The sequence below is a fragment of the Mytilus californianus genome, unplaced genomic scaffold, assembly GCF_021869535.1.
Source record: "Mytilus californianus isolate M0D057914Y unplaced genomic scaffold, xbMytCali1.0.p SCAF_1, whole genome shotgun sequence".
NCBI classification, from domain to species: domain Eukaryota; kingdom Metazoa; phylum Mollusca; class Bivalvia; order Mytilida; family Mytilidae; genus Mytilus; species Mytilus californianus.
The window spans coordinates 65,149,478-65,176,365 of record NW_026262581.1 but is presented as its reverse complement, the minus strand read 5'-3'; the positions used below and the strand labels follow the sequence as shown (position 1 = coordinate 65,176,365).

Below are 26,888 nucleotides of genomic sequence, written 5' to 3'. Positions count from 1 at the left end.
AATTTAGAAAGAACAATAGGAAGTAGAAAGTTATATGCTGAGTAACCAATTGTCACAGTAACATTGATATCTTGGTGGCACATAAAGTGTTTTTAGATTTTAGTATATGCCACAGTGCATGAACTTTTACAGTACTATACATAGATTAGTGCATTATTGACGTAATAACTCGTGTGCCTTTAAAAATGGAGTACAAATGTATATAGTCTGGTGATGGAACAGTTTCCTGCACCTGTATAATAGTTAATTAGACATTAAGTTACTTTAAAGCTACTAGTGCCTCAAGTTTGTTTGATTGAGCACCCAGCTGGGATAGCATCATTAGCTCGTATTGGATAAGACCAACTGCCGTTGCGGTTTAACTTAATTGGTGGTGGGTATGCCAGGCAGTGTTGATAACCTTTATACCAGTATCTTGAACAATTGATTATAGGCGAAATTATACTGGTTTGTGCACCGATTATATTTTCACTGACGGTAATTATTCCTGCACATGCACACAGTTGCTTACAGTAGTCAGTTGCTTATCCGTGCTACACTACAAAAGTAGTGGTACTCCAGATAGTGGAGGAAAGAATAAAGAAGAAGAAGAAGAAGTGTAGTGCAATATGTCTCTGACGAAATTTAATAAAAACTATCAAACATTTAAAAACATTTTAATGAATTCCTAACGAAAATCGTTCAACAAAAAGAAAGAAACAATAAAAGTTAACCATTGCTTTTATTACTGTGACTTTATTTTCTATGATCATTTTCCTGTGACTTTTTTCCTTGATACATACCAAAATCACCCAAAATGAAAGCGAAAGTGAAACTGAAAGTTGTTCCATAAAAAGACCAGAAAATGTGCATTTATCATTCGCTATGCTACCGCCAGGGATATGAAAGTAATTGCAGTAGGACAAAAGATGGACAAAAAGACTGAGCAGGAAAAAGTTGGTATGAAGAGGATTAGCAAATTCCGACATGGCATTAACAAACCATGTGAACGAAAAGTAAGTCTTGAGGACTGTGAGCTATACATTCAACAACGGACTTGTGGAATTAGCTATAGGCCCCCTTTTTCTTTTCTTTCTTTCAGAGTTTAAGATTTCTTTAATATTTTATTTCCCCATATTGCATGTGTTAATTATTGCTCTTGTCCCGCGGCTGTTATCATACAATCTTCACAATAACTGTAGTTTATATGGGGGCGTTTATATGCTGCCCCTTGATAGACTTTTATTTTCAAAAAGTAGCTAGAGTGGCATGTACTACGCTATTATAAACACACAGTAACAAGTAAAAGGGATGTTTGTGCCCCCAAGTGCTATGGATTCAAGATCATTTAAGGAATTGATAAATGTAAATTAAGCAATAAAGTGCTTTTTCTTTGTGTTTGTTGTTTCAAGACATTTTGGTACATGTTTAGAAAGTCAAAAAGAGAAAGATTTATCATTGAAGTGAATTCATTAACTCCTCAGACAGATTACCACAAACATTAATTGGTGAGAGATATATAATATTGAATGTAAATGTATAGCAACATATTTCCCACAAAATATTTATAAAAGTGAACCTGCAATTAATGTATCACAACATATTTCCCACAAAATATTTATAAAAGTGAGCCTGCAATAAATGAGGGGCCTGATGGGGGGGGTCTCATCACGATTCACGAGTTGATATTTTTGTCAATCACGATTCACAGAAAATAAATTTCCATGATCACGGATCACGAAAATATAAAAAAAAAAAAATCTGTAGAAAAACGGATCACGATAGCGAAAATACGCCGATCACAAAGAACGAAAATAACCCATCAGGCCCCTCATAAATATATCACAACATATTTCCCACAAAATATTTATAAAAGTGAGCCTGCAATAAATGTATAACAACATATTTCCCACAGAATGTTTTAATAGAAAATTTAGCATGCAATATTCTTTGAAATATAGCTTCAAAATATTGACATCATCAGTGACAAACATATGTTTTAAACAGTTTTCAATCTTTGCATTAGGGTTATTGCATATTGGTGAAGACTATTCTTCTTAAATATATATTGCACTGGCAAGCTTGTGCAATATAAAAATCTACTCCGGACAAGGATTAAAATTCATAAATATATAATATAATTCTTATTTTAATCATATGAGCATTCAAAGCAAAATTATCTGGTTATTTAGTGTAGAAAATGTTGAGTTACTTAAAATAATATGTAATTTTATATACAAACATCTTCCTTAGTGAAGATTAGTTAAAGGAAATCTATGTGTGTATATACATTTGATTGGACATAGAAAATTATATTCATCTGAATATCACAAACATACTAGCCGATTAAAAAAAAAAAATTAATTGTTAAGATATATTATTTATTCAAATGGTCTCTTATATCCTGGAGGCATCGTCCCCTCGGGTATCAACTGCATTCAAGTTACCCATGATGCTTCCTTGTTTGCTTTTGATACAGGTAGGAAAGAGACATTTACACACATTTTACATGCCTATGGCCCATAAGGTATCACCCCCTGGTGTCAGCTGCCTTTAGGAAACCATAATACTTTCCTATTTGCTGCTGACACAGGATGAGTCATGGACATGCTTAATTTCTACTTTCTTTTTGGCTAATTATTATATGTTTAATTGATCCAACTTTTTGTGTACTATACATATACATGTATGGATATCTATTTTTCTTTTTGGGCTGTTTGTTTGTTATCTATATCAACCACACTTGCAATAAAATGCATAAGTATTAAAAAAAAAACATACTATAGATTCTTTATCTACGTATTCTTTAAGAACTTAAATAGTTCTCGTTAAACTTTTCTTTTTTTTTTTTATCTCATTGTTTGTATTGTATTATGAAAAATTATTGATGTTGTAATGTTTATGCCCTTTGGGGCCCATAATTGGAAATAAAAATATCTTATCTTATTATAATTATGGAATTGAGTAAATTAGTGTTTATCAGTAATTGTTTTTGAAGTAATAAAAATATTACATTTGTCACTTTGGTATGGCGATTTTATAGCAATAAGCATGATGCTGTGATGATTTTATCAAGGTCTAAAAAGAGTGGTCACTAAGTTAATTGTAATTGAGAAGGAAAAAAAACGAAGTTAATTTGTAGGCCTCTCCCACCTCCCCCAATAAAAAAAAACTAAACAAACAAAGAAACCCTCCCTCATTTAAATCCATACTGAATCATAGAAAAACAGGTTTGAAACGACCTCCAAACAACACAAAATTCTGTAATGAGGAGTACCTAAATTGCATCCACGCTTAACTTCACATCCCTAAAAATCAAATAACTAATGTTTTGTTTTATATCTTCACAATTTTAGAACATTTCAACAATAGTCCATGCTTAATATATGCATTTTGGAAGAAATGGATGCCTTTGACATATTTCAATTGCTCATTTTTAGGAGTTGACCTTTGTGGACATCAAATGGGACTTTTCCATAGATTTTACTTTTTTCACGGGATACTTCATCTATTATCTGTTGATATATAATGTGACCGTTTTGTGTATATATTTTAGTTTATAGTTTCTTAGAAAACCTGTAAGATTTCTGCAGCAGTTTATTTTGCAAAATGGATGCAAATTGGGTACTTGGTGCAATTTAGGTTCTGTTAGAAAAATGTAGCAAATTCCATTACAACTTTTCCTTATGGTTTTAATCCCGACATAATAAAAAACACATAAGTGGGAGGAAAATATACACTAGAACATTTCCCATAATCAAAATTCTACACCCCATAAGAATGTTGGCTATATGTACATCCTAGAAAATTTAAACCAAAAAGATCTTCTTACGGTCAATTAATAAAAATTTCAGGTTTGTGAACTTTTTCTAGTATAGAATAGAATAGAATAAAATAGAATATTTTATTTTTCCAAATTACAGTTTACTCTGTTTTCAGTCATTATTTAGAACTGTCAAAGATTTAATAACTCCAACATGGCTGTCTAGACTTTTCACCTCTGAAAAACAGCATGAGTCTAATGAAGCAAAGGAGGAAGACACAAGAACAATGGTATTTATTAATATTGTTAGACATTAAGAAAGATAAAAGAGGTTGATTAGAAAATTGATCTTTTAGTATTCTCAAGGAAAAAATCATTTACCTTTGTCCAAATGATACATTGCATATTCATGCTTGATTCATAAATGTACAAAGCCATATATTGATGGTTGATCTAAACAGGTTCATAACCAAAAGTCTGTAGAGAAGGGTTTATTACATGTATATTTTTTTGAAATTTTGTAAGTGTTGCAGTCTGTTCTTTGCAGTCCAATGCAATTTTGTTTTACATTGTATTTCATCCAACCAAACGAACCGACCAATTAAAAGAACCGATAATCAAATTAATTTGTCGATGTAAACTGCCTTGTCACAACGAATTATAGTTATTTCGTACCCTAACTTTTTGTACCCCCCATTTCGTACCCTGGCATAAACCATTTCGTACCCTGACCATTTCGTACCTTGACCATTTCGTACCTCATGGAAGGTTTGTATGTATACCATTTCGTACCTCATGGAAGATTTATATGTATGCCATTTCGTACCTCATGGAAGATTTATATGTGTTTCATTTCTTGGTAAAAAATGTCTCATTGATGTGCGCCATTTCGTACCTTATTGAAGATTTATATGTATGCCATTTCGTACCTCATGGAAGATTTGTATGTTTACCCTTTGGTACGTCATGGAAGATTTATATGTATACCATTTCGTACCTCATGGAAGGTTTGTATGTATAGCAATCCCTACCTGTCCCACATAGACGATGCTGTCATTGTAAACAGCTATCACATTGTAGTGCTTCTTGTCTTGGACGAATTGTGCATAGTTGCCGTTTTGGCTTGCACTTTTTATGGAAAACCATCTTCAGAAAAAGTTATCTATTGCATTTGGTTGTCTGTAATTTCTCAAATTGAAAAAGCCATAGCAAGTTCTTTGATTGGTCACATAAGATGCAAATTCATATGCAAACACTTTTATTCATGGCTTCCTTTTTGGGTAAAAATCAGCTTGTGTCCCTTTTCACTGCATTTCCTGACAAAAACAAATGTTAATAACTATGACAACAGTTGCAGATAATTATTTCTTTGTTGGTTAATTAACCTCATATTTTTATAGTTGAAAAATTAATTAAAGACAAATCCTGCAAACAAAAAAAGTGTAATTAAACTAATAAGATTTCCAAGTGCTGCTTAATCAAACCAATCATCGGTCTTTATGAAATTTCTACGACTGGATGCATAATTTAATTTATTTTATTTTTTAAAAAACATTAAAATCATGATAACTTTTACAAATATATGATACGAAATTGTAAACATATATTTAATCCATTAGGTACGAAATGGTAATTGCATCTACTCCATAGGGTACGAAATGGATTTTATCGTGGGTACAGAATGGTAAATGTTGGGTACGAAATGGCAAATTTGGGTACGAACTGGTCAAGGTACGAAATGACTGGCTTCCGTCACAACTTAGTATTCATCACATAGAAATTTTTACCATACATCATATAATAGCATTTTTTATGATTCAAATGTTATGAAACTTATACACAATGCTTATTACCAAAAAACACAGATCAAGTTTGAATTTTGGTGGCGTCACTTTTACTATTCTTTTTTAAATATTTTGAAGGCATTTGGTTGGATTTTAACAAACTAAGTGTTGCAACAAGCTGAATTGTAAGAAGAATCTTATCTTATTTGATCATAATTTTGTCTTCAGTTGTTTTCTTTTCTCCTCATAAGAACACATATATTATTTTTACAATTTAATTTGGTTGAAATATAAAGAAATTTGGTTGAAATATAAAGAAAATGAGTTTCTTACAAAAAAAGTAAACATGTGAAACACATTAATTTAATATTTGTTATTTTATCAATTAATGGAAACATCATTAATTACATTAAATCACAACTCAACAAAAGAACTTTCTTTAAAAGAAACTATACTTAGTAGTTTGTTCCTTTGTTAAATAGTTGATTAGTTGATTAAAAAAAAAAATTCTCTAAAACCGACATTACATGTAGAACAATATCATGATCTGTCATTGACCATAAAATACAGGTCCAGTTTGAATTTGATTATTTTGACATTAACTGTTAAGAGTTATGTCCCTTAGATACCTTAAAAGTTGTGTTTTCTTCGGATTCTTGATAATGATTAGAGTACTGTTCGATCAAATCTTTTGAAATTTGAACACAATGTCATCATGGCTATAGATCACACAATACAGGTCAAGTGCGATTTGGATGATTTTGACATTTACTGTTTAAGAAATGCCATTTAATTTTGATCTTTTTTTTTCTATGTGATAATATAATACTGTTTGATAAAATGTACATGAACAATTACCCTTCCAGAACACCTGAGGCAAAACCAGAATGAGAATATTAAGATATTATTCAGTGGCGGATCCATTATCATTCAACAATACAGACATACAGACACATTATATTGAATGAATATAGAGACTTATTATATAATTGTATGAATACATTGAAAGACACATCATATTGTATAAAAACACACCATTATGTTGAAGGAATACACAGACACATTATATTGGAGACATTGACTCCCAGATACATAGTTAACTTTAATGACTGCCATACAAGTGGAAGGTTTGGCATGGTGTAAAACCTAATTTCAACCCACGTACTCTACCAACTTAGTACAGTCAACCCACAGTTGTTCTCACTTATATCCTTTGAAGAGATTTTCCAGTATAAACAGATTGATTTTTGTGAAATATATACTTTGTCATCTATTATATATACATTTGTTATTTCCATCTTTTTCCTATTGCATATCTGACTTTTCATTTTGTTTCTTTTTCAGTCCGTATTCGGATCACTGAAAGATCTGTTAACACCATCATGGTTGTCCAGATACATCACTTTAAAACCAGGAAAAATAAACACCCAGGATTCTAGCAAAGACTTTAAGGTATAAAATTCTAAAGCAGTCAGATGATAACCCTCCCCCCCAAAAAAAAAATTAGATACATAAAAAAATAAAATAAAACAAACTAATAAAACATAACAAAACTAAACTAAACTAAACAACGACAAAAACACAACAAAAAACGACAACAAAAAATGAATACATTACATGGCATTTACTTTGGTAGATTCTGAAGTTCTAATTATTAAATTAATACACATTTTTTCTCTTGTATTAAACATAAACATGTACTTTTTAGTTCTCACTATATTTTTCTTATCACTATGACTTGAAATGAAATACCGATGTAAAAAATTTATTTTCAATGAGCTTTAATTTACATAGAAAATCAAGTAAGCTTTTTTCAAAGCTATATCTTTTTTTGTTATTGTACCCCGGTATATATAATATTGTAACAATTATCTACAATAATCAATTATCTAATTGAGGGAGTGCAGGAGGTTGTGGATTTAATCCCCGGCAGGGTTAAACCAAAGACTTAAAAATTTATATTTGCTTCTTCTCTATTGAAGCAAATAGCATTTAGGAAAGGGAGCAACGTAGACTGGTTGACTTGACTAAAGAGTAATGTGTTGGGATGTTCAATTGTATATAAATAATCATGATGTAGATAATTGTTACAACAAGAAAGATTTTTTTTACCAACATGAAGTAGCAACCACATTATAAGGAACATTGTATAATAATCTTCAATGAACAATTCTAATGTGCATACATTTGAAAAGATTTAGTCTTTTCACGATACCAAATTGCTCTAATGTTTTACCAAGTTTGAAAACATCTCTTCAAAATGATCAACTGGTAAAATATTAGCTCCTTGCTAGTGAAATGTAATTAGTATTTAGCAATAAATTGTTGCTATGTTCTCTAGCAAGTAAATTTTGTTTATTTATAATTTGATTATAGTTTCCAAGACTGATATATAAGGCAGATAATTGTACTGATGGATACAATTAAAATTATCTCCCTTCAATATCATGTTTAAAATGCCAATATTTTATATAAGATTTTCTCTCATCTTATAAATAAATTTCAATATTCTTTTTAGAACACATAACAACTGTTGGATAACCCTTTAAACAATATTTTTTAACTAATTACTTATAAACTGTAATTAGGATCAAAGTTTGCATATATCCAAGTCATACTATTTTTCAAATAATGTTTCCTTCTATGGACTATCTGTTCAACCAGCCAACCTTGTAAATTTATATACTGGTATATGTATATATCTTGTTCACTTCAATTTTTCTAGCACAATTTCCCTCTACCTTCCCCATGCATTCCTAGAGTTTTTTTAATTAAGCAACCAACAATCAATCAATCAATACCATAATACCCCCAGTTATCTCCCTTAAAGTAATTCTTGAATTTCTGGATACATCAAAAGATTTCCTTGACAGGGGAGGTTGACTGGTGAGGCAGAAAAGTGTAAATATTTCATGAATGAGGATTTTACCTAAAAAATCCTAGGTCACTTTAATATTTCCGCTTACTTGCCTCTTTAACTATTAGCAATTTTCCTCTAACTTCCCCATACATTAACCCCTTAAAAATATATCTGTTATACAGGTGTATCAATATGGTCAAAGGCAGATAACTCAATATAAAATATTTTTTCCCTTATTTCTCCTTTAATATTTGAAGGAATAGAAATTCTGTAATCAAATGGGTGAATATGTGCACCTAATTAAAAAAAAAGTAAAGAAGGGGTTTACTATAGAACCCTATGGGAATTTATTTTTTTTTAAGTTTCAAATGATTATAACTTGAGAACAGTAAGTGATAAAACTGACACATGGGGTCTTCAGTAATGGCTATGGGAACATATGGCCTACTGAAAGGTCACAAAAGGTCAATGGTCAATTATGACCTTGACCTTTGACCTTGAACTTTTTTTTCAATTTATTCAATAAGGGGAGTCCATAGAGATTTATACTTATGGGAATTTGTTTGGGAGACTTCCTGTTACAATCATTTCTTGTTATTCCTGGGATACAAATTTTCATGGATTTCGTGGGTATTGATAAACCAAGAATTTAAATGTTCAACTAAGCACACATTTGGTATGGGCTTTATGCAGACTTTGGCAAAACCTTGAAATCAAGTTTTTCTCAACCCACAAAAATTGGTACCCATGAAAATATATGAGTCTACTGTAATCTGTATTGTGACAACATTACTGTTTAATTTCATAGAACCAAACAAATGACAGAGATAAACAACAACCGAATGTCAAAAGACCACTAGTTATTCCATGCAACCAGAAAAATAACACCAGATGCAGCGATACCTGTTTTCAACAGTCAACATTGATTTCTCACACCAGATCTAGAGAAGATATTTATCATCAACAAGATCAAATACCTGTTCAGACTACTGGTATATTCTCATCATCGCAGCTTCCATTACACACAGAAAACATTAATGAGCGTATAGATAATGGTAATAGCATTATGATATTGATGATGATGATGGACTGATGTTTAATGTCTAGTGGCAAATATTACAGGCATATCAGGATGAGAGCATGTTAATATAACATGAATATGCCACCTGCTTTGTACTAGACTAACATACTGAGTCAGGTTTTTAATGTGCTAGTTCACAACAGTTCACAGAAAGGCATGTCACCATACAAGGACACATTATTTTGATTCCAAGCCGACCATTACTCCTAAATGCTGTGTGCTGTCTTTGGTTTAACTCAGTGGGGATTAAAACCAAGCCCGCTATCATGCTACCACAAGGCCACTGAGGCATTATTACCATAAGCAGTAAATCAAGGAACCATAAGTATTTGTGTTATCCTTGTTACATTAGTTTTATACTACAAGGTCTTAAACAATACATAAATGCCTAATGATGGGTATAATGAGATCACTTTTCTTAGATTTCTTTGACACAAAAAAGAAGTAGACCAACATATGACCAACATATGTATTAAACTTATAGTCAAGACTCTTTATAGGGAGAAATAGAAAAAAATTGAAAAGTTTCAAAGTTGAAAATATGTCTGAAGTCCTTAAAACTATTGAAAATAAGTTTTGCCTGACATTAAAACCATTATCTGAATGAAATTCATTTATAACAGAAAATTCAATTGGTTTATATACGGAAGTGCACCTAAACTTCAAGTTTTGTAATGGAGAAAGAGCTAATACAAGAAAGTAATTGGTACTGAAATTGATGACACCATTCTCAATCTTGCATCCAGGTCTTCCATTTTTTGTAGTCGAACATGTATCGAAAACTATTATATACTGCAGCTGTGCTATTTGGGCAGTCTAATTGCATTAACCGTATATTCATATGTGATATACAGTCACTGATCGTATATCGCCTTGTTTATGACGTAGACAATGTGTTTCCGTAGAGTTTTATTTATGACGTCAATAAAACATACAGGTTTGCGGAAATTTAACGTCGTCCGCTCCAAATTAAACAATGATGGTTTTTACCCTAAATATTTCATTTGGAAAAGTTATAGAAGTTGCAGTATATAAAGAATAACCATACATTGTCTCGAAATATAAATTTTATTTGTACTCGACTCAAAACAGGTAGAAATGCTCGGCACAGCCTCTCTTTCTACCTGTTTCTAAGCCTTGTACAAATAAAATTCATATTTCGAGGCAATGTATGGTAATTCTTTATATGTATGACTGATGTCAACACCTGCAATGATATCCATGCATGTCAATCAAGATTGACTTTCAGTATCATATTTATAATAAATCAAAACCCTATCATTTTTTTTTATGATAAATAAACTCACAAAAATCTTTGGTGGTAAAATTCCTTACTTTACTATATAAGATCATTTAATGAAAGACCAGTCATGCAAATTCCTTATGATGATTTTATTTTTAGATGACAACTTTTCTAACATAAGTGATTATTCTGGGTGTTCAAGTGGATATTCCTCTATGAACCCACATCAGCCAACCAGCATCCAAGAGAAGAAAGCCTTAATAGAACTGAATAACAATGCTTCTGATACTCATCATAACTCAGGTAGCAAAAGTATTTCATAAATATTAACTACATGATATGTCTGTCACTCAGAGGGTGCTAATTTTATGTATATATAGTGATATGTTTGAGAATGTATATGTATGTGTACGTGGTCAGTAGTTGGATGTGTTTATGTGTGTAAAACTGAAGTACCACTTGCCACAGTCCGAGGTCAAAAGTGTTTCACACCCTGAAAATTACGCTGAAGAAAACTATTAAAACACATTTTTTATAAATTGTCAAAAATTTATTTTATGTCCAATTTTTTATGTTTTTATGTGAAATATACATGTATAACGTTATTTTCGAGGTATGAAACACTTTTGACCTCTGAATGTAGGTTGCCTTATATAATTTTTCATACATTAAAATGCAGCACAATGCTTAATTACCTGTATTTTAGATGGTGATGATACCAGAATGTACATGGTATTGTAAAGCACTTCACTGTATAAATCATCAGGTATTCTATAGCACCTGTCTAATAAAACATATTCACTCTACTTGTCTGGACTTTTTGTAATTTTTGTGATCATCACCTGCAGATGTGGAGCTGTTTTTTGGTACATTAGTATCAAAACTTGACTGACCTATCAAGTTTGCCCTTTTTTCTTGTTGATCAACTTTATTATGCAATTCTTGGATTTTCCATGAAAATTGTGACTATCTAGGCTTCTTTGCAATGACTTACAGAACTAGGAAATGTATATTTAACAATTAAGCTGCAGGAGACATTATAACATTCACATCTACTTTGGACAATTTCTACCAATATCTTCATTTCAGTTTTTTTGTTTTGGAGCTATCTGACCCATCAAAACATGTATTTCATGCTTATATTTAAATTTTAAATCAATCCATTAATTTGGCAAAGTAAAATTTTGTTTCCTTGTAGATTATAAAAAAAATCTGAATTGGTCAGCACAGTACAATACAAAAAGACTGAGGAAGTCATCATTGACAGAAAAGTCCAGTTCAGGACTGAATTTATTTCCGAAGACACCAGATGTAAGTCAATTTTATTTTTGTCAAACCTGCAACATTTTGTAGAGGAAGCGAGACATAGAGATTATACCATTTAGTTTCAGTCTGTGGTTAAAGATTTTTTAAACATCAATAATTTTGTTAAATCATTGTGGAATTTTTGAAACTCTGACAGAATTTTTTTTATGATCAAAAGACAATATCCAGAGCAAAATTTTTAAAATAATTTTTCATTTTTCCATATTTTACTGATAAAAGGACTAAGATAAGTTTTGCAGATTGCATTTAAATACAGAATGGGGTTAAATTTTATTAGACATATATGAATGAATTCTTTTTATTAGACATAAATGAATTCTTTTTATAAGACATAAATTAATTCTTTGTAGTTCTATTATTTGAAGTAATGAGCATTAATTTACAGGAGAGTGCAGCAATACTGTCCAAAAGATTAATTGAAAATGAATTTTATCCTGGTACAACATTTGGAAGAAGTTCACCACAAAAAAGAAGATGGAATGAAAATTGCAGTCCCATTTCTCAACATAAGGTAAAGTATATTTCTCTTGTTACTGATTAGGTTTTTTGGAAGTAACAAAAAACATGTAATGAAAAAAAAACGTTTTAGTGATTTATCAAGAGGATGTAATGATAAACAAAAAAAGAGAAAACATTGATGTGCTAGCCAAATGTATCATCATTTATAATGGAAGGAAGATGTATAGATAAACAAGAAACTAAAGTGAAATGCAGGTATGCATCTGTTGCAATAAAAATCATTTTGCGTTCTTCATAGATTCCAGCAAGACAGAAAATGCAAGCCAGATATGTAACCAGCTCAATAAACAGTAGTGTATTTGTCAGTTCAGGAGCTAAAAATATGCATGGAACATTGGAAAAGCTAAAAACAGATATTGAAGTAAGTGTATTTTTGTTTACATTGTACCTTATTTCTAAGAGCTTTCATAGAAATAAATGTAAGAGGATCAAAAGGCACCTAAAAAGGACAAAGAAAACCCAGTTTTATTTATGAATGAAAGAAGATTTTGTGCATATAACAATGAGACAGCAACCAAAGTATTCAAAAAGAAAAAAAACAGCATTTATTCCTGACTTTGGTCAGACACATTACTATAGTTGTATTTCATACATATAAAACATCACCAGCATTAAAATCAACATGGTAATGAATAGTTAAAACTACACTTGTTATTGCCTAGCCGTAGCCAACAGGGGCATTAAGAGTTACCCTGGACCATCCTTCTGTCCTTCTTTCCGTCCATCCGTCCTTCCCTCAGTCCTATTTTCGTTTCCAAACTCTAACTTAAGTTTGCCTCATACACAATGCTAAGAACCAAAACTAGCAGACAGAGTTCGAATTTGGGTGGTGAGGCATTTACTGTTCTAGAGTTATGCCCCTTTATAACTTGGAAAATTGCAAAATTTTTCGTTTCCGTACTCTAAATTAAATTTTTTTCATCCAAAATCTATGAAACTCATACACAATGCTAAAAACCACAACATGCAGACAGAGCTCGAATTTGGGTTGTGAGTCATTTATCGTTCTAGGGTTATGCCCCTTTTTAACTTTTTAAAATTGCAAAGCTTGAGCAAGGGCATTTGAGACCACAGACACATTCTTTTTTTATTTTTGAATTTTCTTCAAAGCTGTATGTTATTTACCAGCTGTAAACCAAATGAAAAAATAAACTGGAGAAGAAAAAAAACAATTATCAAACAAAACTAAAACTGTTTTGAGAAAGGGTATATAAATATTTTAACCATTTGATATTTACAGATTAATTTGAAACTAATTTAAGTAATAGTATCGTTTTCATAACACTGTGGACAAGACCATTTTTTGGCGTGCTCAAGTCTGGGTTAAATTATGTGAGCGTTCGTCTGTAACGCCCACTTATCACGTGGTATTTTTTATAGACATTGAAACCGTGGGGTCACCAAAGGTTCTCAACGCCTTTACATAAAAGCATAATATACAAACAGAAAAGTCTTTTAATTAATTAGATATACATATAGATATATACAAAAATAGAGGCAATTGAGTTGTGCAGTACAGGAATATCCAAGGAAAACTAATCATATGAGTTCTCTGTATGACTGAATGATTCAAACGACGATCCATGTGAAAAATATCAAGTTTAAAAAAAAAAAAAAAATTTCATCGTCCTGAACTCTTTTCACAAACAAATCCTATGCACTGAATAAATGGTCGGTTACTCTTAAATGGTCACAACGTGGAACTATTTTTTCTCTTAAGATATTTTGAGAATTAACCCCATCGACTTAAAGTTTTTACAATGAAAATCCAAATGTGTAAATGTATTTTTTCGATTATTTTATGATATTAGCTCTGAACATTTATTATTCTCTAAAATGAAACTGTTGTGTGTGCTGATATAAAGAATATTTCAAACAAATTCCTTTAAAGTTTTGTGAAAAGAGTTTCATTTTATGTATCAAAATGTATAACAAGTGTTTATTTAAATCCCCACTGGAGGGCCTCTGACAGACTGAGTGAGCGTAAAACCATTGTTATCAATAGCCGATGACAAACAAGTTAAAGGTAAATGATTCAGTACTATTAAAAACAAAAGTACTATGGTTGTCCACACTGTTACGGGAATACCTCTAATATTGGTGCATATTATTTCTATTTTTTTCGTCTCATATAAATATGTTTTTGTTTACAAGGAGTTCCACATAACTTCTACAGAAGATGATATGTCATCATATGACAAGCCCAGAAAAGATAAATTTCACAGTGTAGGGAAAGAGAGTCATTACAGTAATATTGACAATTTATCAGTTGTGTCATCAAGTACTGATAAAGAATTAGAAGCACAAGGTAACAAATAAATACATTATGAATACAAATAAAAGGAGATTATTATACTTTAGCAAATACTATTTTAAGTCATATGGTATATAAGCTATAAGCAAAGCAAACAGGATATATTTGAAATATTGTAGCTTGACAACATTACCAATTGCTACTGTTTCTTCACAACCATGCTAATAATTTTAAAGATCCACCTTTTAGCTCACCAGGCCTTAAAGGTGTATTTTTGGTTATTACCTTGAATATGGAGAGAAATTTTAAACAGTAAAAATGACCAGAACAATTAGATCTACAAATTGATCAACATGGACAAATGGTCAATTGACCCCTCAAAGGAGTTATTGCCCTTGGAAGAGTAATTTTACTCATTTATTGCAGAAACTATAATAGATGGAGAGAAATTGTAAAAGCAAAAGTGTTCAGCAAAATAAGATCTACAAATAAGTCATCATGGACAAATTGTCAACTGACCCCTTATAGGAGTTTTTGCCCTCGAAAGACTAATTTTGCTAATTTTTTGTGTTTTTTTAAAAAACTATAATGGATGGAGAGAAATTGTAAACAGCAAAATTTTTCAGCAAAATAAGATCTACAAATAAGTCAACTTAACTGAAATTGTCCATTGCCATTGAAAGATGTTTTTTTTCCATTTTGTCCATTTTTTTCAGAAATCATTTTAGATAGAGGGAAATTGTTTAGCTCAATAAGATCTACAATTGAAAGCCAACATGGCTGAAATTGTAAACTGACTCCTTTTAAAAGTCATACTTGTCAACCTATGAAAATGAAAATGCAGGTCATGACCTGCATTGAAGAAGAAAATCTCAGGTCATAACGCGTACAAACTTTTTTCAGCTGAATATAAGTATTTAGGGGATATATTTGTATTTGCATTCAATTTGCCTTATATTTAATCTTTTTACCAAAAAAACATAAATTTAAGGAGTATATTCTGAAAGGTGACAAAAAAGGGGGAGTAACTGAATTTTTTTGTCAAACAACTTTGAAATACACAAATTATTTATGACTTTAGCTAAGGTAATTGGCATTAATTAACAGTGTGTTTGACACCAAAGCTGTCAAGTGAAGCCATGCACTTAATGGGTCACATAATTTGACAGTTAACATAGCTATTTGAACCTCCTGTCCAGGAAGAATTACGAATTTGCCAGTATTTCAAAGGAAAATTACTTATGAAATCAGTCTAAAAGCTCAAGAATCCGGGAAAAACAGGTCATTTTCCGAATTCTTAGGTTATTTAACGACCCGGCGGTTATTTTAAAATCCTGTGTGAGAGGTGAAATTCGCAGGTCTCAACCGCAGGATACGGGTGAGTTGACAGTTATGAGAAGTTATTGCCCTTGAAAGATGATTTTTCTATTTGTGCAGCTTTTGCAAAAACTAAAATAGATGAGAAACAGTAAAAAACCAAAACTGTTCAGCACAATAAGATATACAAATTCGTTATCATGGCCAAAACCATCTAGAAGTTACTTCCCTTGAATGATGATTCCTTTTTTTTTTTTTGCATTTTTGTCAAAAACGATCAACAAAATAAGATCTGCTTGTAAGTCAACATGGCCAAATTGTCACAGTAGTAATAGGATTTATTGCCTTTAAATTGATTGCAATAAAGGAAAAAAAATAAATATCAAAATGGCGTATTGTTTATCAGTTGAGCGATTCAGGCTCTTGAGAGCCTCTTGTTAAATGTTATCACCCAAACTTGTTAACTTGTGTATGGATCCCTAGACTTCTCCCATCTGGCAGTAAAATCCATGCTAAATAGTCTGTTTGGCTCTGCTGGATGTATATTTACACTGACACACAACTGCTCAGAATGGGAACACTAAATCAGATGCCTGATGTAGGGAGAGTGCCATGCTCTATGAATGGTAAAGAACCCTTAAAATAACTCTTCATAGGTGATTTGCTGCAAGGCAAAATTTCTGTCTCCATCAAGTATACCTTTTTTTCCAGTGGCTGTGCAAACTTCCCAACCTTCACCCTGGACGAACTGAATTGCAGCACCTAGCTGAAGTATTAATGTTTAATGTTTTCTTGTCCTGAATATGCATGAAAGACACCTCAACATCACTGTTCAAACTAATGTTTGCTGAACTATATTCATGCAAGTGGTGGGGCATCATCTTTGTCTACTTTTCATTTGCTATGAATACAAATTTTAATACTTCTATTTAGATAATAAAAAGTGGTAGTATAAATATGTTTTATTGTAAACTGATGATTTTTTTTGCCTTGCCATTATTTGGCTAGTGCAGAGAACATTTTGTTGTCTCTCCATACATCCTGTTTGTTTTGAGGTCCATTTCAATGACAAAATATCAGTGACAGTTCACTGGTACAGTCCTATTGTAAAGTACCACATTCCTTAGAGACATTTAGGTCATCATGACCTACTTTTCACACTAGAGTTACTTTTTGTTGAGCTTGTGACATTTTGTTGCGGAAGTGAGACATGGCGATCCTGCATTCCATCGTCGGCATTGTCAACATTTAGGTTCAGTCTGTGGTTAAAAAAAACTGCTTCGCTGAGCGCAGCTAGATACACCCGCAGAGGTCCAACCCTGAACAGTTGGGGCAAAAATGGACACAATATTCAAGCTTGATTCAGGTCCGAATTTGGATTGTAATTAAATATTTGACATATTATAGGTTTCTGAATAAATGTAGTCAAAGATCTTGAAATTGGTTATATGAATTGAATTTATATTCAATTAAAGATTTCTTGCTGTTGTGCAATACTTAGTAAATCTGTTGTCAGACTATAAACAAATAAAGTTCAATTAATTCTCAATATCATATTAGAAATTTATGAAAATAAAAAGGGAGCTTACATCAATAGATATAAACAATTCACCAAAGTTTCATGAGAATTGGTGACAGCATTTTTGAGTTATTGTCAGAAAACTGTAAAATCACCCCTTTTTTAATGAATAAAACCCCATAACTCAGAAATGTAAAATGTAAAATTTATAAAATTCTAAAGGGAGCTTACATCAATACATACAAACAATTCACCAAAGTTTCATAAGAATTGCTGAAAGCATTTTTGAGTTTTTGTCCGAAAACTGGAAAATCCCCCCTTTTTTCATGAATAAAACCCTGTAACTCGGAAACGTAAAATCTAAACTTTATAAAAACTGAAAGGGAGCTCATGTCAATAGATATAAACAATTCACCACAATTTCTTGCAAGTTGGTGAAAGCATTCTTGAATTATTGTCCAAAAACTGGAAAATCCCTTTTTTTTTAATGAATAAAACCCCATAACTCAGAAACGTAAAATCTAAATTTTATAAAAAAACGAAAGGGAGCTCACGTCAATAGATAGAAAAAATTCATCAAAGTTTTATGCAAATTGGTTAAAGCATTTTTGAGTTAATGTCCGACATGTTGACGACGGACGGACGGACAGACGGACAACGGTATACCATAATACGTCCCGTAAACGGGCGGATAAAAATTAAACCACAATTACTTTCTTAAACCCTTATGGAATTGTATGAAACTTGGACAAAAGCTTTTCAATGATCAAAAGACAATATCCACAGCAAAAATTTGTAAATATTTATTTCATTTTTCCATATATTTTACTGATAAATGACTTAGTTTATTTTCGCAGTTTACATGAAGATACAGTCTAGGTTTAAATTTTCCAGACATAAATTACTTGGTAAAACCTTCATTGAATTATAGGAAACTTGGAAAGAAGCTTTTCTATGATCACGAGATAATGTCAATAAATGATGCAATTTTTTTTATTTATTATTTTCCTGTATTTTACTGAAAAAGGGACTTAATTTTTTTTGCAGTTAACATTAAGATACAGTCTAGGATTAAATTTTATAGACATCGCCACTATCTTTGTCAAACCTTCATTAAATGTTATGAATCTCGGACAGAAGCTTCTTCAAGATAAAAAAAATAGCACCTGAAGAAAAAAATGTTTAATTTTTTCTTAATTGTTTTCGTATTTTATGGATAAATGGAATTTTTTTGGCAGTCAACATTACATATTTGCTCTGACAGCAGCAATAGCAGGTGAGACACAGGGTTCCATGGATTTTTTAAGTTTTGCATCAAGTCCTGACATGTTATGTTTTGTAATACATCAGTGATATGTGATATCATTATACTTCTGCTTTATTTCTAGATGAATGCCAGATAAGACCTGCAGGTTTCATTTCCAAATCTGATATGACATCAGATCTCAATGGTAATTCAAAATCAAGCAGTGAATTTAATTTGACAGGCGATTGCAATAGATCAGCTAAGTTTGGAGAAAAATCAACATTAAACAATAATGGATTTATAGTTGAAAAAAGATTAATAGAACTATCTGAAAGAATGGATCAACCCCAGTCTTGTAAAAATACTTATAGCAAAGAATTGCCAAAAACAAATGATTCGCCATTTAGCACATACTATGAATTGCAATCTAATAAACCTTTAGAGACAGAAATAATATCTGAAATCAATGAAAGTACAATTTCCAAGGAATATGTTATCAAGGATAAATCAGAGGTCATGGTCAAAAGTTCTGACAACGACTCTAGGGAAAATACATTTGGAGATACCATAACATTTGGAAATCTTGGTTCTTCTCCAAGATTGTCAAGGACACCAATATTGGGAACATCTGAGACAGTAGCACTTACATCTCAAATATCTGAAACTTCAACACAAAATGTGAAAATCTCTACAATGGCAGCAGCAATACCTAGAACATCAACACCTTCATTTGCAACATCTTGGGTGTCAGCATCAGCATCTCAGACTTCATTTGGCAAATCAATTGCATCAACATCATTCTTTACAATATCAGAAACATCAAAAGTTTTAATCGGAAACTCTAATAAATCAACACTTACAGTTGGACTACCTCAGTCAACATTGCCAATATATTCCACATCTCAGACATCAATACCAACATTTGCCACATCTCTGGTATCAACAGTTACATTTGGAACTCCTCAGACATCAACGTTTGCCAACTCAATGGTATCAATACCAACATTTAATACACCTCAGACATTGGCACCAACAACTAGCACATCACTGCTATCAATACCAGCATTTGGTACACATCTGACATCAGCACCAACAACTAGCACATCACTGCTATCAACACCAGCATTTGGAACACATCGAACATCAGCACCAACAACCAGCACATCACTGCTATCAACACCAGCATTTGGTACACATCTGACATCAGCACCAACAACTAGCACATCACTGCTATCAACACCAGCATTTGGAACACATCGAACATCAGCACCAACAACTAGCACATCACCGCTATCACCACCAGCATTTGGTACAGACCTGACATCAGCACCAACAACTAGCACATCACTACTATCAACACCAGCATTTGGAACACATCGAACATCAGCACCAACAACTAGTGCATCACTACTATTACCACCAGCATTTGGTACAGACCTGACATCAGCACCAACAACAAAAACATCACTGCTATCAACACCAGCATTTGGAACACATCGGACATCAGCACCAACAACTAGCACATCACTTCTATCAACACCAGCATTTGGAACACATCGAACATCAGCACCAAATACTAGCACTTCTGTGGCATTAACATGTGGAACAATAGACACCTCAGCATCAATACTGGCACCAATGGTGACATCATCCACAACACTTGGAACACATAAGACATCAGAGACAGACAGAATGACATTTGGAAAAATCCAGACATCATCATCAATATGTAAAACATCTTCAACACCAATACAAACATCTGGAACATTCCAGAAATCATTAGCTACATTTAGACAGCCTCAGGTTACAACAGTGAAGCCTGAAATGTTGAATACACCACCAATGTTTACAATGTTGCAAAAACAAACATCAAACTTTGAAACATCTAATATAGCATCTGCTGAAACCTCAAAACTGCGAACAACTGAGACATTAAATTTGACTTCTAGGGAATCTCCTATAACCACACCAGCTTTTGGAATATCTCATTCATCTCCGATATTGTCACCAGAGAAAGAAAGATCATTACAAGCAAAAGACACTTGTACAGCAATATTTGGAACAGCACAGAAATCAAGGTCAAAATTTGGAACATCAGAGGCTTCAGTAAAAGTATCTAAAACATCTCAGTCACCATCACTTTCATATGAAGCAATACACAAGTCAGTTTCAGCATTTGAAATACCTTTGATACCAAAAACTATATTTGAAAGATCTCAGGAATCATCATCATTTGAATCTTCTTCAACATTAGTACCACGCTCAACATTCACAAAAATCCAAACATCAAAACAGAAATTAGGAATACCTGAAATTTCATCAGAACAAAATGGTCGTTTATCATCTGCGTGTACATCAGGTATGTACTGTGGATTTATTATTATTCATTGGTACCAATTTTCATGGGTAAAGACAAAGCACAAATGAGTAGGGGCAATAAGGCCCTTTTTTTGCCCAAATATTAGCGTAAATTGAAAAGTTACCATACATATTCTTAAATTTTGTTCTAACTACACTATGGTACAAGATTTTCTGAAAATGAAAACAAATATCACATTTAATGAGTTGCCATGGCAACACACCATGACGAAATTTGTATATTTTGTAAAAATTCTTGATTTTCCTTGTTTTACATCAACTTTTAAAAATATATTGGATTGGAAAAGTAAGTGCGCACCCAAGAAACAACTTTATATTTGGTGAAATTATGTCAATAGTTATAATAAAGTTTCTCTTAAAATTATTTTGTTGTTTTTTCGGCTCCGTACAATGTTTCCAAAGGTAAATATCTATGGAAAACATCATAAACTTTAGAGACCTTAGTTGTTTTTTATACGACCGCAAAAATTAAAAATTTTTTGGTCGTATATTGGTATGACGTTGGCGTCGTCGTCGTCGTCGTCTGGCGTCGTCTGGCGTCTTCCGAAGACACATTGGTTTTCGCACTCTAACTTTAGTTTAAGTGAATGGATCTCCATGAAATTTTACCATAAGGTTCAATACCACGAAAGGAAGGTTGGGATTGATTTTGGGGGTTATGGTACCAACAGTTAAGGAATTAGGGGCCGAAAAGGGGCCAAAAATAAGCATTTTTGTAACTTCCAGACAATAACTTGTGTGTAAGTGTATGGATCTCTCTGACATTGTACCACAAGGTTCCATATCACAAAGGGAAGGCTGTAATTGATTTTGGGGGTAATTGCCTCAAAATTTTAGGAATTAGGGGCCAAAAAAGGGGCAAAAAACAAGCATTTTTCTAGTTTCATAACAATAGCTTGTGTGTAAGTGTTTGGATATTTCTGAAAAAGTACTACAAGGTTCCATATCACAAAGGGAAAGCTGGAATTGAGTTTGGGGGTAATTGCCCGAAACGTTTAGGAATTGGGGGCCAAAAAGGGGCCAAAAATAAGCATTTTTCTAGTTTCCAGACAATAACGTGTTCAAGTGTATGGATCTCTCTGAAATTGTACTGCAAGGTACCATACCACAAAGGGAAGGCTGGGATTGAGTTTGGGGGTGATGAATCATAAGGGGGTTCAAAAAATTTGGGGGGGGATTTTTTTTTTTTCTTTTTTTTTCTTTTTTTCCTTTTTTTTTTCTTTTAAAATTTTCCATTTTAAGTTGGTTATTTCTGATTAATATTTAAAAGCAAATAATAATGATATGGTAGGAGATACACACCAAACAGGATGTGTAAATTATTATATAATAAGTATTGTGCAATAGCAAGAAATTTTCAATTGCACAGTATTGCACAATAGCAAGAAATCTTCAATTGCACAGTATTGCGCAATAGCAAGAAATCTTCAATTGCACAGTATTGCGCAATAGCAAGAAATATCCAATAGCACAATATTGCGCAATAGCAAGAAATTGTCAATTGTACAGTATTGCACAATAGCAAGAAATATTCAATTGCACAGTATTGTGCAAAAGAAGATACTTCCTATAAATTGCTTATTTCTTGATCAATTTTAATGGGGTTTTATTCTTGAATTCTTGGGGTTCTTTAATATGCTGAATATAACCGTGTATTAAGTTTTTGGATTTTGGGCCCCGTTTTTAAATTGGTCCACATTGAGGTCCAAAGGGTCCAAAATTTAACTTTGTTTGATTTCATCAAAAATCGAATTATTGGGGTTCTTTGATATGCTGAATCTAACCGTGTATTTAGATTCTTAATTTTTGGTTCCGTTTTCAAATTGGTCTACATTAAGGTCCAAAGGGTCCAAAATTAAACTTAGTTTGATTTTAACAAAAATTGAATTTTTAGGGTTCTTTGATATGCTGAATCTAAACATGTATTTAGATTTTTGATTATGGGCCCAGTTTTCAAGTTGGTCCAAATCAGGGTCCAAAATTAAACTTTGTTTGATTTCAACAAAAATTGAATATATGGGGTTCTTTGATATGCTGAATCTAACCATGTATTTAGATTTTTGATTTTTGGGCCCCGTTATCAACTTTGTCCACATTGAGGTCAAAAGGGTCCAAAATTAAACTTTGTTTGATTTCATCAAAAATTGAATTCTTGGGGTTCTTTGATATGCTGAATCTAACCATGTATTTAGATTTTGGATATTGGACCATAATAAGTGAATGTCCAATTTAAAATTTTTAAGTTCTTAGACCACATTCATTCTGTGTCAGAAACCTATGCTGTGTCAAATATTTAATCACAATCCAAATTCAGAGCTGTATCAAGCTTGAATGTTGTGTCCATACTTGCCCCAACTGTTCAGGGTTCGACCTCTGCGGTCGTATCAAGCTGCGCCCTGCGGAGCATTTTATTGTTCATTGTTCTTCAAAAATGTAGGACGTTTTCTTTTCTCATTTGAATTGTTTCGCATTATTTCATGCCAGTGGGCATTTAAGGCTAACTATATGGTATGGGATTTGCTCATTGTTGAAGGCTATACAATGACCTATAATTGTTCACATCCTTGTCCTTTGGTTTTTAATTTATGGCAATCATTCACTTGTGTATTTAAGACACAAATGTGTATATCACGAAGCTGTCTCTACCTATTTTGTGGGGTTTTTTTTTGCCTGTTTAAATTTTTTTTATCAACAGCTATTTTATAAGATTAGTATTAAAATTATGTGATACGGCTTGATTTTATTTATCTTTGCCTTTTTGTTTACTTTTAAGTTTCACTTGTCATAGCAAGAGACATGAAAAATGTTAACCATTAAAGAACTTACCTACCTATTTTGAAAGAAAAAAATCCATTTAGTAATCCCAAAAGCTTGTACACATTGTTGCATATTATTATTAAAGGGCATGCTGTAATTTATAAATATTTTTTCATTTGATTTTCAGGAGATGTCAACTGTGATGCTGGGATTAAAAAAGACCTTGCATATCATGTGCCTTCTACCAAAAAAATTGAGACGTTTATTCCTGAATATAGAAAACCACTTGTTTCTAGACCAATAGATTTGAATGCTGATGACTGTAATGTTTCAGTAGTGACATTTGATTTAGAAACTACAGGTTTTGGTAAGCTTAATTTATTATAAGTTTCTGTAGACTTTTTGTTCATGGATGGAGTAGGTAGGTGATCAACATTTACCAGAGTGTACAGATCAATTAATATCAACATGACCTGAGTGTACAGATCAATTAATAATTACAGCAAAGTGTTTAAGTTGTATTAGGGAACAATCATTTGATGTTGTAGTGAGTGCAGGAGGATTATTCATGGATAGAATGTTCATTTTCACCTGTTTTTAGACCAAACTAAGGCTGGGTTATTAATTTGTTGCAGCTCCAAAATTTGTTTTTGGCTTTATATGCAATTATTTCCTGCATTTTTTTAGCCTCAGGCCAGAATATGTATTTCAAAACTCCTCATGCACACCCTCTCAATCAGTAGGTTGTCCCCTTACAGAGATTTGCAAAAAAAGATTTATATTAGATGTTATAGACAAAATAAAACTTAGAGCTCACAGAACAGAAACCATCAAAATACCACCAACACCTTGATAGTTGTGATTGATGTCACCAAAATACCACCAACACCTTGATAGTTGTTGTGATTGATGTCGCCAAAATACCACCAACACCTTGATAGTTGTTGTGATTGATGTCGCCAAAATACCACCAACACCTTGATAGTTGTTGTGATTGATGTCACCAAAATACCACCAACACCTTGATAGTTGTTGTGATTGATGTCGCAAAAATACCACCAACACCTTGATAGTTGTTGTGATTGATGTCGCCAAAATACCACCAACACCTTGATAGTTGTTGTGATTGATGTCACCAAAATACCACCAACACCTTGATAGTTGTTGTGATTGATGTCGCCAAAATACCTGCAACACCTTGATAGTTGATGTGATTGATGTCACCAAAAAATACCAATGTGTTTTTGTTCTTTCTCTGTGTGAAGAATAATGAATTTACCAGTACATGAAAATTGAATAGTTAGTTTACTAAAAAAGGTGTTAATCTCTTAATTAATATTTTGAAAGGATCAGTATGCATGCAACTGAACACATCCTCTATCAAGAAGTAAAAAATGAAAGTGGAAGGGTTTAAAATAAGTATTTACCTGAATATTATTTTGATGGGTTACGATAGATTTAGGTATTTAATTTAAATTTTTTCGTTAAAAAAAATGGCATTTCTTTATTGAATTAAGCAATCAATGAAATATTTCTATTTCAGGTTATGATGCAGAAATTGTTCAAATATCAGCAGAAGTTGTTCAGATAACATCACAAATTGTAGAAATGGAGGTCCAGACATTCCAGGAATATATATTACCAACCAAACCTATTAATCCTAAAGCTTCAGAAGTTACAGGCTTATATAGTGATGGCTGCTCTCTTTTTTATAAAGGACAAAAAGTAAATACTTTGTCAAAATCTGGGGGTCTAAAAAAATTCATAAAATGGCTTCCACATAAGGTAGTCCTAGTTGCTCATAACAGTAAAATTTTTGACTCTAAAATTATTGTATCACAACTGAGCTCAGTTAATCTCGTGAATGAATTACAGTGCAAAGTTTTTGGTTTTTCAGACACACTTCACATATTTAGACAAAAATATCCTGATAGGAAGTCTTATAAACAAGAAAATCTGGTAAAGGATATTTTAAATAGAAGTTATAATGCTCATAATGCAGTGGATGATGTACAACTCTTGAACCAATTGATGAAAAACTCAAAAGTCAGTCTTCAAGATATCATAAATCACAGTTTTACTGTAAAGTATGTTCATAATTATCTGATAGAATTTAGACATAAAAAGGCTCGACTTAATACCTTCAAACCTGTATATATGTCTGATGAACCAGTAATGTCAAAGTCTTTATGTGAGCGAGCAGCTGAGAGTGGGCTGAAATTAGGACATCTAAATTTAGCTATATCTTGTGATGATTTTGATGGTCTTCATAGACTTTTTAGTGAAATAGATGAAGATGGAAATGTGAGAGTTACTAAAATGAAAAGAATCATAAAAAATGTATACAATTTTTTAACTGCAATGAAATAAATACATATATTATAATTGTCGATTTCATTTTTTAAATGGAAAAGAAAGGACATGGTGTGTAAATTCATTACACAAATCCCTTCTCACACTTGACAGAATAAATGCAATGGAAACATTGCTTTTTAGCTCACCTGGCCGAAGGGCCAAGTGAGCTTTTCTCATCACTTGGCGTCCTTCGTCCGTCGTCGTCGTCATCGTTGTCCGTCGTCGTTAGCTTTACAAAAATCTTCTCCTCTGAAACCACTGGGCCAAATTTAACCAAACTTGGCCACAATCATCATTAGGGTATCTAGTTTAAAAAATGTGTCCGATTACCCCGCCAACCCACCAAGATGGCCGCCATGGCTAAAAATAGAACATAGGGGTAAAATGTAGATTTTGGCTTATATCTCTGAAACCAAAGCATTTAGAGCAAATCTGACATAGGGTAAAACTAGTCAGGTCAAGATCTATCTGCCCTGAAATTTTCAGACAAATCTGACAACCTGTTG

The 26,888-nt window shown here is 32.4% G+C and overlaps 1 protein-coding gene across 1 annotated transcript; it reads left to right on the top strand.

Moving 5' to 3' along the window:
• Positions 1-788: 788 nt before the first annotated feature.
• LOC127705961 (uncharacterized) lies at positions 789-26,412 on the top strand. The gene is made up of 12 exons (XM_052210348.1): positions 789-995; positions 3,919-4,032; positions 6,871-6,978; positions 9,195-9,441; positions 10,870-11,013; positions 11,909-12,021; positions 12,422-12,547; positions 12,794-12,916; positions 14,710-14,863; positions 19,034-21,250; positions 24,215-24,394; positions 25,571-26,412. Exons 1-12 carry the CDS (start codon positions 882-884, stop codon positions 26,395-26,397), a joined length of 4,467 nt encoding a protein of 1,488 aa, XP_052066308.1. The 5' UTR covers positions 789-881; the 3' UTR covers positions 26,398-26,412.
• The last annotated feature ends 476 nt before the right edge of the window (positions 26,413-26,888 follow it).